At 38.2% G+C, this 13,122-nt stretch overlaps 1 protein-coding gene across 1 annotated transcript; it reads right to left on the reverse strand.

The window, feature by feature from the left end:
* Positions 1-6,470: 6,470 nt before the first annotated feature.
* On the reverse strand, positions 6,471-12,420 carry LOC116110551 (O-fucosyltransferase 10). Its single transcript, XM_031396756.1, has 10 exons — positions 11,858-12,420; positions 11,179-11,266; positions 10,892-10,959; positions 10,711-10,799; positions 9,770-9,967; positions 9,338-9,542; positions 9,053-9,220; positions 8,265-8,432; positions 7,362-7,552; positions 6,471-6,715 (listed from the first exon to the last, which is right to left on the reverse strand). The coding sequence occupies exons 1-10, from the start codon at positions 12,278-12,280 to the stop codon at positions 6,502-6,504; spliced, it is 1,812 nt and encodes a 603-aa protein (XP_031252616.1). The 5' UTR covers positions 12,281-12,420; the 3' UTR covers positions 6,471-6,501.
* Between the last annotated feature and the right edge of the window lie 702 nt (positions 12,421-13,122).

A 13,122-nucleotide genomic window follows, 5' to 3' on the forward strand; every position in this document is an offset into this window, starting at 1 on the left:
GATGTTTAATGCATGGCAAATAATATCCGGGCTGATCTCGACTATATCTGCGTGCGACCATGCAAACACATCGATGTTTTCTCTGAGAAAACTGGTCAGCTCGGTAGCGAGCTGGGGGTTGAGATTGCTCTCAATCCTTAACACTCTGCTCAGCTCACTCTGGTCAACCGATACTTCAGTCAGATCCTCAACTGGCCCACTAGAAGGGTATTCCTAAATACGAAGATCCATATTATCCTCGGCTGGGCCAGGCTGCGGTTCGATCAGGCTGATCGCCATTACCTGTCGGGGAATGCTGCGCGAGATACATTTCCCTTTGTACGCCATCTGTACTGCTTTTACATAACAGTTGCGAGCTGCGCGTTGAGACCCGCTAACTTCCCCTATCCCCGTCGGGGTGGGGAACTTCATCTTCAGATGGTATATCGAAGTAACTGCCTTGAAGTTTCTCAGCAGAGGTCGCCCTAGGATACCATTAAAAGCAGACGGGCAATCCACTACCAAGAATTCAGTTACCTTCGTCACTTCATCAAAGTCACCCAGTGTGACTGGAAGCAAGATCGTTCCTTTGGGGATCAGGTGGTCCCCTGTAAAACCATATAAGGGGATCGAGGTGGGCTTCAGGTCGGCCTCGTCCAAGTTCATTCTTTCGAAAGCTGTCTGAAACAGGATGTTCACAGCACTTTCGTTATCCACCAACATTATGTGGACGTTATGGCGCCCTATGAGGGGCGTGATCACAAGAGCATCATCGTGCTTATCACACTAATCGGATCATGATGGGCTGCACGAGCATATCTTTCTTGGGCACCTCGCGAGTTTCCTGCAAGGTGCGGTCCCCCAAAGATCATATTGACACTGTGATAAGAGCTTGAATGTCTATATTTTGTTAATGATTTAATTGGTTTGTTTATGGAAAAATGTGTTTAAAGTTTGGAATTTGGATTATTCCTTTCATAAATACCATTTATGGGATCACGGGTGCATGTTGAGTGTTTTCAGGCTCAAACAGGTTGTTGAAGGGAAAAGAATGATGTCGATAGGATTCACGACGCGTAGGAACAAACGGCACAAGAATCAGGGTCGAAATGAGGGAGTTGTGGTATGTCGAAGATGTTACGGAAAATCTGGAAATTCTTCATCATGAGTATGCCTCGATGTTTTGGTCATAACTTGAGCTGTAGAAGTCTGAATTTGACGATTCTGGTGGCGTTGGAAAGCTTATTCAGAGAGATACAATGTTTATGTTAATGACTTCATCTAATTCTGAAGTTTACAGACTCTTTGGACAGAAAGAACGATTACCGCGGCGACCATTCTTACCGCCGCGGCGATGGGTCACGGGTTTGTGTTAATTCATTACCCTAATCCGAATCTGAATGGGCTAAGTTTTCTAATATTTTTCCTAAGCACGATTAAGAACCCCAGGGATATAAAAGAGAGTTTTTAAGAACTTGAAGAGGACTTTTAGAGGAGGAAGAAGACGGCTATCAAGTTGGAGATCGGGATCCTGAGAGCTCTCGTTCACCGATTGGAGAAGTTTTTATCTTTTTCTTTCTTGAACTGATGTCATTGAACAGAATGATGGATTTTGTTATTTTCATTATGAACTAATTCTCTTTTCTAGGGCTACAGATGTAGCCCAATTTATGAACATGTGTTGACAGTATTATATTGATTTTATATTGAGCATGATTTCTAAGTTTTATTATCGTGTGTAATGCTTTCAAGTCTCAAGGGCCCGAGAGTTGAATGATATCATGGGTTGGGTTGAGATCTAGAGATGAAACCTGATTTGTCTTAGGTAATAAAATCATAGATTGAGCGAACGTTAGAGATAGGTTACCGCGATCTGTGAGGCTCCGGTAGATTCTATAGAACTTAACGATCTTTTAGCACCTAAATCCAACTTAAAGATATCTTGGGTTGTTGCTTTAAGGTTAATTTGCTAATTACTCGAGAGAGAGAGTTAGTGGAATATTATGGGATTTGACCTTTAGAATGTGCTTGATTAGGTTAGCAATAATTGTCAATGCATAGGATTAAATTGGTGTGAAATCTGTGCCCCAAGTTTAGTCATATTGATCTTTACATCAAAGCTTTAACAAATTCTTCATTTATTTAGTTTTTAGTTTGTTACGTTGTCATTAAAGCTTCTCTTAAAATTCTGTTTTATCAAATAGTAATAGGATATAATAGTTTGGTATTTGGTAGGTAGTTCCCTTGGGATTTGACACTCGTTTACTCGAGCTTTATTACTTGCACGATTTTATATACTTGCGAATAGCCTGTCATGCTGCATATGCCTTTGCGATCATGTCGCTTCTTTCTTGGTTCCCCTTGATTGTTCTCTTAGGCAGGAGTGGAATCATCAATATATTCTTTGAAATGCCTCTTCTTGATGAGGTCTTTGATTGCCTGTTTGAGAGCTCGACACTCATCGGTGTGATGCCCATTATCCCAATGAATGCGACAGTACTTTTTACTATTTCTGGCTGACAGAGGATTTTTCATGGGCTCAGGCTCTTTGAGCAGGCTGGCTTCTTCTGATTTGTCAAGAATAGTCGATACCGATGCATTCAAAGGTGTATACTGATTTCTGTAGCGATCGCGACGAAGAACAAGAGCATAAGACTTTTTGGGCTCATAGCGCGGTTTCTTTCCTTTTCGTTGATAGTCAGTAGCCCATCTGCGATCAACTCTCCTATTTTCCCCCTGACCAGACGCACTGCCTAAAGCGTCGAGGTTGCGGCGGTGGAGCGCCGCCACCGAATTTTCAATTCAGAGGTACTTCTCCGCGAGGTTATAGAAGCAGGTGAGGGAAACATCATCTTCAGCCTATAACTCTTTCCACAGGTCGATCTGTGGATGAACTCCTGCTATGATGAGGGTCCAAACAGACTCTTCGAGAGTGTGAGCTACTTTGTTAAGTTCTCTGTGAAATCGGTCGATGTAAGACTAGAGGGATTCATCCCTTTCTTGCCTTATATTGCTGAGGTAGCTCAAATGCATTGAGAACTTTCGGTTCGCTTGGAACTGTCTTAGGAACGTCACACTCATTTGAGGCCACGAGCTGATCGATCCTACTGGGAGTGACCTGAACCATCGTTTGGCATGAGAGGTTAGGGTTACTGCCAAACAACGGCACTTCGCTAGATCTAAGACCTGGTGAAGCTCCATCAAGTCATTGAATTCATATAAATGATCCTGCAGATCAGAATTTTCGTCGAACGCCCGCATGTCGGGCATTCTAAATCTTGATGGGAGCGGGGCGGCTAACACTTCTGGAGAGAAGGGGGACTCAGATGCGACCTGGCCTTGCTCATTTTGCTGGGCTCTAAGTCGGTCTAGAGCTCGCTGTAGCTCTTCAATCTAAGGCAGTAGAGCCATTTGGGGATTGCTTTCACCCATGCGAGTTCGACCTTTGCGATTGCAATTGAGAAAAGTCCGGAGGTCAGATTCCTCTCCGTCTCGACCGACAGTTACGGTCGCTCTCAACACACGCTGGCTAGAGCCGTGTGATGGCGACAAATGGTGCGGGGAATTTTCACGACCTTCGCGGTGCTACGAACCGCCCCGCGAAGTATGGGAACCTCCTGCACGATGATGATCATGATCGTTTTGCTGGCGGTGATAAGAATCGCCCCGCCAAGCACTTTTATGGGGGTGTATATGCGACGTGGCATGGGACGGCTTGGCCTGCGTCCTTTCACCGAGTCTTAACACCACCGGTATTCTATTCGGGACATGGTCGGTGTTTGCCGGCTTTTTGAAGCCCTTAGGCCCGTTTTTTGCCACTTGCTTACCCTTTTTTCGACGTGCTGCAGTGCTCGCGGCACGGGCTATCTCCTTTTTCCGCGCTTTCGCACGACCTGCATGCGTTTTTGGCGGTTGCACTGCCTCAACTGATTTGGGTGGCACGCCTTGGTCCAAACGGTTTAACCTTCGGTTGATCGTCTGAAGGGTATTGTTGAACCTTTCCAAGTAGCTCATAATGGCAGGGTCAAGTTGTGAACTTGATGGGATATCCCCCGCGACATTTTGCAGAACCGAAGGTATCTCGGAAGAGGTGTCCTCCTGGACTTGGGATATCCCCTCAGCACCCTGGTTGGTTCACTCAAGCTCAGGTTAGCGGGCCATTTGCTGTTGTAGGACCAGTTTGTTAGAGATTCTCCTGATGAAGGATGAATACTTAATCAAGGCCCTCCTTCTAGCGCCAAACTGTTGATGCGTGATTTTGACACCAACTAAACGCACGTGTGAAATGCTGAGCAGGCCCAGAAGACACACGTGAATGTGAAAATAAGAGTAACTGCGATGAAAACAGCGTTTAAAGTGGTTCGGATGCTAAGTAAACGAATCCTATGTCCACTGATTTTTGTATTAATGATAGAGGTCAGGTTGCGTTAGCGGACTGACTTACAAATGATTGTACAAGAGAGAGAATGCTATATATTTTTTTAGAGAGAGTAGCCAATCCCGCAAATGAGAGAAGAGTTCTCATTTTATAGCGGGATGGAATAAGGTTATTATTACTAAATCTGTAAGTTGGTGGGATTATCCGTGCAAATCCTTCTTTATGTCACATTGCCCACCTTCTAGAGTGATTTACGCGATTTGGTGCAGGGATTGGACACGTGGAATCACTACTGCTTCTGGCAGGTTTGGCGCACACCCACTTTACTGACAGGAGTGTGCTGCTCCTATCACCACGCGACGTGGCTGCTTCTAACTGGCTGTTGGCCTACCTAAGCTCTGACTTTTTTATGCTGGCTGAGCCTTGCGTCAGCCCTATATTTTCAAGCATAATAGAACCTTTTGAGTAAAACATTCAAGAGTTTCTATCGGACCACTCGACCATCTAAATGTAGTTAAAGTTTGGAAAGTTAATTGCTCTTTACAAAGATTCGTACTTTGAGATAAGACTATTTGTATACTCAAACTCAATTGTGTACAATGTACATGCATTCATTGGCTCCATGGTATATTACACAAATGGACCTACTTCAAATGGAATCCTTGCCAATGAGCAATTAACCTTCCAAACATCATATGACTGGTATAACTGGTATAGATGAGGTACCTAAACTGGTGCATTTTCATGTCATTGCATGAAGAATAACACTATATTCATAAACACTTCTCACTAACTTTCTTTCACAAACGTCACCTGTTAGCTCACAATTTGTCAGTTCACATATGTCCTGTCTGTCCAATAATAGGTTACACCTGACCAAACCAATCACAAACTCCCACATGGGGTTAGTGAGAAGAGTTTGTTAGGTTAGTATTATTGTTGCATGAAATGCTAGCATATCGGTATGCTCGATTAGGATAAAATATTAGCACGAGCATTATGAGTATTTGAAAAGCTATGATTCCGTTTTTCACTACTCTTAATAACACCGTTGAATGCACTCCAATTGCTTGCAGAATTGTGAAATGCGGAATCATGTGAAAAAGTTTGACTACTTGTAACCTTTTAGCTTTCATGGATGTTGCAACCGGGGTGGTGGTTGCACGGCTGGTGCTTAAAAGTGAAAAGAACTCTTGAGTTGCCATGAAGCTTCATGTCTGGCTCTCTTTCCTTCTACTTACGAAGCATTTATATATATAATAACGATCTTTTACAAGCCTACAGCCCAAGAAAGCTATAACATAACAAGAATTTATATAAATTATGTTATATCTTTCTTGGGCAGTAAGGTTTTAGAAAATCGTAACTATATATAAAATGCTTTGATGAGACTTTAAAAATCATGAGATACAATGAAATTAATCTAACACACACACACAAGGGATGATATATGTTTTAATTTTACAAAAATATTAGATAACATAAATGCAATGACATAAGAAAAATAGGGAAGAGGGAAAGAAACCTAACCCGATTGTGTGTTTTTATATACAAGCATGACCAACTTGACTTAAAAAAATCAAACACTTTCTGAAAAAATGATACAAGTAAAATTCTTTTAGTCCTTGCCCGAACAAACACAGAAGGCAAATAGATTGTGGAAAGATAGCTACTTAAATCAAGAAATTGTGGACAAGTCACGCCTAACTTCACTAAAAGAAGAACCAGCCTTCAAACCAAAAAATCAAATGCATTTCAACTCTGTAGTTCAATTGATTGTAGCTGGCAAGTAAATTTCCACCTATTATTTACATTCCCATTATGCAATCCAGCACCACACACCAAACAGTATTTTGCAGTCTGGCGATCACAACTAGCAGTTCCACACTGGATATTGATTAACTTGGATCGAGTAGGGAAGAGCTAAAATTTTCTATGCAACAAGCAAAACACTATCGTGGGATGAGGAATTCCTGGCATGTCAAAATTGGAAAACCCGCATCCAGCCCATGTAAAGGAAAGCTATCTGCCTTCAGACAGCAGGTCCCATGGGGAAACAACAGTGTAGCCAAAAGCTGCAACAGCATGGAATTATATGATTGATCACTACAGCAAGTGAAGGAAGCCAAACAAACATCGGATTGTCATCTTGCAGACACCAACTGGGAACTTGGAGGGTTTACAGAATTGGTCAATTTTAATATTGTGTTATTTGATTGTTGGAGACAACGGCATTCTGGCAAAGGAAATGTGTAAATGGAAGTTTTTCTATTGATTTTACGAACTCTGGGTACCATAATTCCCTTGCGATCGTTTTCAGAGAGCATTATTCCCATCTCTTCCTTGAAAGTCATCCAGCTGCAAAACCAATTCAAAGATTGTTGATGATAAGCATTTTATAGCATTTTACACAATCATTTTATGATTTCTGAACACTTACGAATAGACTTGACATTCACCTAACAAGCAATTTTCTCTCAGTTATGTAACAGTTTATTTTTTTATCCAACATCAGTTTAAAGCCTTCTATAATTTATAGATTTAACTATATTTTTTTTCAAGTGGAATTGTAATTTTTAACGTTCTTGTGGTGCAAGCAAGCAGTCATGGAAAATCACAGAGTCCAACATCAGTTTAAAGCCTTCTATAATTTATAGATTTAACTATATTTTTTTCAAGTGGAATTGTAATTTTTAACGTTCTTGTGGTGCAAGCAAGCAGACATGGAAAATCACAGAGTCCAGCTTCAGGAAAATCACTCCAACCCAAAGAAGGAACTCGTTAACTTTCACAAGTGGCGGCCAAGACCAGAAATTTCTCCATCTTCACCACTCCTCTATTCAACTAATGTCTGTTATAATATTATCAACCGCCAATAACTAGGGTTGAGGTTGATACTTCAAGACCATTACACTATCATCCTTGGACAAGTTCTAATTAGCATAGTCATTGTAATCGAGTGATGACAGATAATGCAGCAAGTGAGAGGTATAAGTAAAAATACCTGATGTTCATGTTCTGGAGTAGAAGAACAAGCTTTTGTTTATCAGGATTAATGGTCTTTGCATGTCCATCAAAAAGGAATCTCCTATGGCCCATTAGAAAATGGGGAAAATTTCCACCCTGAGTTGTCACAAAAACTTCACTAAACAAACATACCGTGTAGTCCAACGCAGCCAGCCGCGAAGAATACTCCTAAAAGCATAGAAAACACATTTAAGCAAATGTAGAGTCAGCGAGTTACTAATTTGACATACTTGTGTCAGCTAATTATAATTCGTCTTAACATTTACTTGATCTATCACTCAGTAAACTAACTTTAAAAGGAAGACATACAACAATTGGACAAAATTACCACTCTGGTAGATCTGATCATTTGTTTGATATTCTTTTAGGCGTTACATCTCTTTGCCATAATATATATTATAACTAGCAAAATTAATTTTGATTAATCTGAAAATCTAACAGAAATCCAATTGATGCATTTTTATTTGAACCCCAGTCCAGTCTATATGGCAATGATTGAACTACTTGCCGACTGAATTCAAAAGTTGTCCACTATAATATTACATGGAATATTTCCCCACAAGTTAAAAAAACGAATACAAGTAGAGATGTCAAATAGGTCAAATCGGTTGATATGGTAGGAAATTATATAGCTTAATACGACATGTATCAAATAATTTAGTTTTTATAATAATATAATACTGACACAAAGTATGCACGGCATAATTTAATACTTCCATTAATATTAAAATAGATATAAAAAATGACCCGTTTAACATCTCTAAATTCAAGTATACTCCAGATGTGAAGGGGCTAAGGGCATGCCAGATAACAGTAACCATCTCATGCTTAAATTATACTTCGTTAACCACATATTACAAGAGAATTTGCAAATATTTACCTTAAAAGGAGCAAGTTCATCCGGGGTTGCAAGAGATTCTTTTGTATAAAGAAGGGGAAACATCTTTAGTAAGGGAGCCAAATGTCTTTCTGCCTGGTAAATTCTCCCCGAGGCTAAATAAATCGAAGTGTTGTTATTAAATCCCATACCACGTAGTATCATCCCAACCTATGCTACAGGAAAATCATCATGCAACAGACGTTAAAAATATACTACGATGTATTAAATGATATAGAATGTATATACAAAATCAAGATTTTCAGAATTTAACATGAGATATTCCAAAATCTAGATTGAAATTAAACATGAAATATCATAATCAATATATTATTTTAGATGGGCAATGATAGACAAGGATTTGGATCATATGTGTAGAATCCAAGCAAAAACAATATAAAAAGAACAAAATTAAAATATTGAGGAAAAGCCATATCACTCATAAAGATCCAAACTCTAATGGCTAGGGGAATTTTTTGCTGCTAGTGCGCTCTATACATGGACATTCTTCCTTGTAAATAAGAGTCAGGCCTTTAAATCTGATCAAAACCAGAAACCAAGTTTTGTTTACCATTCTTCTCATCCTTGTGACACCTCAAACCAAATGACTATAAAGATCAGAAGATTCACAAAGGACGAGGTTAAGGACACAAGAATCTTGTGATGATGGTGCAAGCATGATAGCATATCTTAAAGACATATAAGGTCATTAAAATTAAACAATTAGATGACGGTCATCTTGAGACTCTAAAGGTTCAAAAAATGAGCAGAAAGATAGAATTATGATTTACCTCCAAGGGGGTTAGAGGGCATTTTCCATTGACACGATTCAGACCAGGTACGATGACACGATCTTTTCTCTTGAACTTCCCCTTCCACCATTTTTCTCGAAATGAATCCATTTCAACTTTTTCAGCCTTTCCCCCATCATATAAACAGCATGAGAAGGCTACCATGTCCTAAAAATTAATACATGATTGTAAGAATAAGCTATGAAAATCTTTACATAACAAATTTTAAACATTAAAGCAATATGGAACTAGAGTAGAGAAGATGGCCTCGATATGCATTCATACCTCCTCAAAACGAAGGTGGATGGACACATACTTTCCACCAGTCTTTGAACTTTTCTCAATCATTCTCTTAAGTAGTTTCTCTGCTAGTGTTGATATGGGGGAAGAGAACCTCAAGGCTCTGTAATTAGCTATGCATCGCAGCAATTGAATATGAGGCGGTACATTCATTGCCAGTCTATTAGCAAATGGGGCAATTCGGATCACCCTGCATTGAGTATAAGCAATAAGAAACAACACAGAAAAAGGTTTCAAAAGGTTTTTTCATTAGGAACTGAGATTTTTAGCCAGTTGGGACATTCATTATTCAAGAATTCGCTTGCTTCAATTCTCAATTAGCCAAAACACTGATTTTCTAAGATAATGAAATTAGGGGAACCATTTGGTTGAGCATGAAGTAAAATTTAACAGCAAATAAAAAATGACAGCACATACCCTTGCTCTTTCAAGACAGGATAAACTTCTCTAATGTAATATTTAGCAGGAGCCCAAGCTTGGACACGAATGTTTGGAATATTAGTAATATTGTCATCATATTTTTCCATCAGGAGATCAGGTAGTTCTCTGACCACCTTAACATAGCCATCAAGGGTGCTTATAAAGTGGTCCTCATCATATATATCTCCAAACTCACTGTAATAGAAGTTACACATTAAGATATCAGTTACTGTACCTAGATAAATATATGTTTTGAAAAATAAATCATATTAAGGTGATACTGGGGGGAACAATATGCCAACTACGAGTTGTACTGATATATATCAACAAATTCTAGTTCCAGATACATAAATATCAGTTTACATGCCTAATAGGACAGAGTTGCCTAACTAAACTAAAGAATAAGAATACTATACTATGAATCACGGATACAAATGATTTGGATAGTGTGGTCCAAAAATAATCTGGTTTTGCTCACATATGACAGCAATCATAGTATCTAAACTTGACCTCCGAACAGGGTCCATCCTTAAGGCTTCAACATAATATAAAAGTTGATATTTATCAAAATTTGGTCGTGACACTAACAACCCAAAAGGATGTATACTGGTCAAGAATAAATTTACAGAAAAAAAAAAAAGTTTAATCCAAACCACATAATGAATGAATCAGAATCTTGTTCTGTCAATTCTACCAAAATTTCCAGAATATCTAAAGGCTGACAATCTTCAAAAAGGGATTGTTTTCTTCATCAGACATTTCCCAGGGGCCAGAGTAGAAGAATAAATTTTACCCCGAAGGTTGAAAAATACCAAAGAGAAAAGGGCATCCATCCATAAGGTTAAGAAACAAGCCATAATCTTTATTTCGTGAGCATTGAAAAATCATCCTTTCAGTGAATATCTGAGATGATATAAGACGTTCATTAGTATAATTACCTTGGGTCCTTCCAAACACTGTTCAACTCAAAACGAGGTATGACAAGTACTGCATTTAAAAGTCCAGCTAAAGCCACTGCATTGCAGATCTGAAAAAACAAAGAAATAAGTTTTGTGCATTAAGGATAAAAGAAAAACTAGTTAATAAAACTAATAATTGATATCAAAAGAAATAACATACCGCAGATCGTTGTTGGTTGAGACCGCCATTAGCCTCAACAATCAAGTAACCGCTTGGGCTGCCGGACTCTAAAATTTAAATGATATATCAGTTTCCACTATTAGTATATCATTTTCTATCCTCAGATTATGCATTAACATGTCGAAGAGTCCTTAGAACAATGATGAAAAACTAATGGCATTTGGAGATGATAATTTAAGAGGAACCTATCTTTATATATTTTAGAAAAATAGAAATTGGAGCAGAATTAAACAAGAAAGCCTGTCTTAGTAAGAATTTACACTAACCTTTTTCTACACCAAAATGCTGTCCAGCTGTTGAATTTAGACAGGGTTTCTGCATCTTCAGTCTCCTGCGTTTCCATACGGAGGACAACTACAAGAAGGAACAGCTCAAAATCTCAGCTGATCACAGCAATATTATTCAATTTTGCACTTATAAATTTCAAATTAAGAAAAAATAAATAAAGGTCAAAACAATGCAGCCCACCAATTCTTTTATTCTAACTTCTAAAGTACTTAAGATCTTGAATTGATAAACAAGAAAATCCATAAAAATTCGACTTGGATGAACTTTTGATCAAATCTCCCTTAACAGAACTAGCTTCAGTGATATGTTACAATACCTAGAAATGTTTTTTGGCAAAATAATAATAATAATAATAATAAGTAAACAATTTCAGTAGCTGAATAAATTCGAACAAGATTTCAATTAATCATGAATTTGGCTTAACGATCTTAAACACCAAAAAGCAACATTAAGAAACAGTTTCCTGTAAAAGGGACAGCAAGCCTTCATTCTTGTGGACTTAAACTAGTAAACTAATTAAACTAAATTAAATTTCTCAATTTCAAGTCTCAAGCCAAACTTAGGTGCTCATTTTTTTTTTTTTTTCTCTATATTTTCTTTTCTCAGCAACAAACAAAAATAAATAAAATAAATAAATAAAAGAGAGAGAAACCGAACATCAATGGCCGAAGAATTATCAAACTGAATATCATCCCAAAGCTTCTCAAAGATCTCGTGACTTCTATAAACCGACCCGGGAACCGGAGGGAATCCAATAAGCTCAGAGAAGGGGCCCACACACATGATCAAGCCCGAAACGTACAACAGAGTGAGCAGCACCAAGTACCGGAAGTTCCACCGGAAAAGAAAACTAACGCCTAAGTTATCACGGAGCGAAAACGAGTTAGTCTTGGTACGGAGTCGCCGACGATAATGCGAGACGGTAGCATGACGGCGCGGTGAGGGAGGGGGACTCGGTGAGTTGCTGCCGCTGTTGCTACTCTCACTAGCGTAGCCACCGGCACCATTTGAGTTCTGGCGACTGAGGTGGTGGTGAGAGTAAGGCTTGGATTTCATGGCGAAGCTTGTGGTTGTGACCATGCAATGGGGAATGTGGAACTGTGTTGTACCTGTTTTGTTTCTTGGAGTGATGGGATCAAGTATTAAAAGCGAAATGTTCGTACTGAACTCGGGAGATTTTTAACGGGAGAGAGAAAGAGCACGATTGAAGGCTTGGCTTGGCTTGGAGCGGGTGAAAGTGGCGTTGCCTTTGGGCATTTGCGCCATGTGATTTTTTTAATTATATTATATGTAATTTCCCGCTTTGGAAGTTGGTGTAAGTGTTAGTAATTCTGTATCAATCTAGTTGAACCACAATCTTTAGCAGGATTTGTAGCAGATTTGATTTGAATAAATCTCATTTAAACTAAATATAGTTCTTCAAGATCCAATTTGAAAAGATTTGATTAGTATATAAATATAATCGAATATTAAAATTATCTATATGACAATTTATTAAACACACGTTAAAATCATGAGAGATTTAATTTAGCGGTTAAAGAGGTTTGTTTTCTTTTTTTGAGTTTTTGAATTTAAATTTTATGATCACTTATCATAATAACATTATAACTTATTTAATATTTTATGTTTATAATTGTAAAGTGTCTAATAAACCTTAAAAATTAATTAAGATACATATAAATTCATACAAATATGTGGTTATAAAAAAAAAAAAAAAAAATCAATTGAGTTACAATCAAATTAACTCAAACACCGACAGTTTAAAAAAATAACTAAATAAATAAACACACATCAAATCTAATAAATGACATATGATTAATTCAAAACGTGACTGCAGGAAATACAAATTACATGTGTTTATTGTTTTGTATTTTGATAAGAAGGAATGGATCTATAAAAAAGGTAAAAGGTAATTCCCACAT

The sequence above is a fragment of the Pistacia vera genome, unplaced genomic scaffold (genome assembly GCF_008641045.1).
Source record: "Pistacia vera cultivar Batoury unplaced genomic scaffold, PisVer_v2 Contig606, whole genome shotgun sequence".
In the NCBI taxonomy this organism is placed as follows: domain Eukaryota; kingdom Viridiplantae; phylum Streptophyta; class Magnoliopsida; order Sapindales; family Anacardiaceae; genus Pistacia; species Pistacia vera.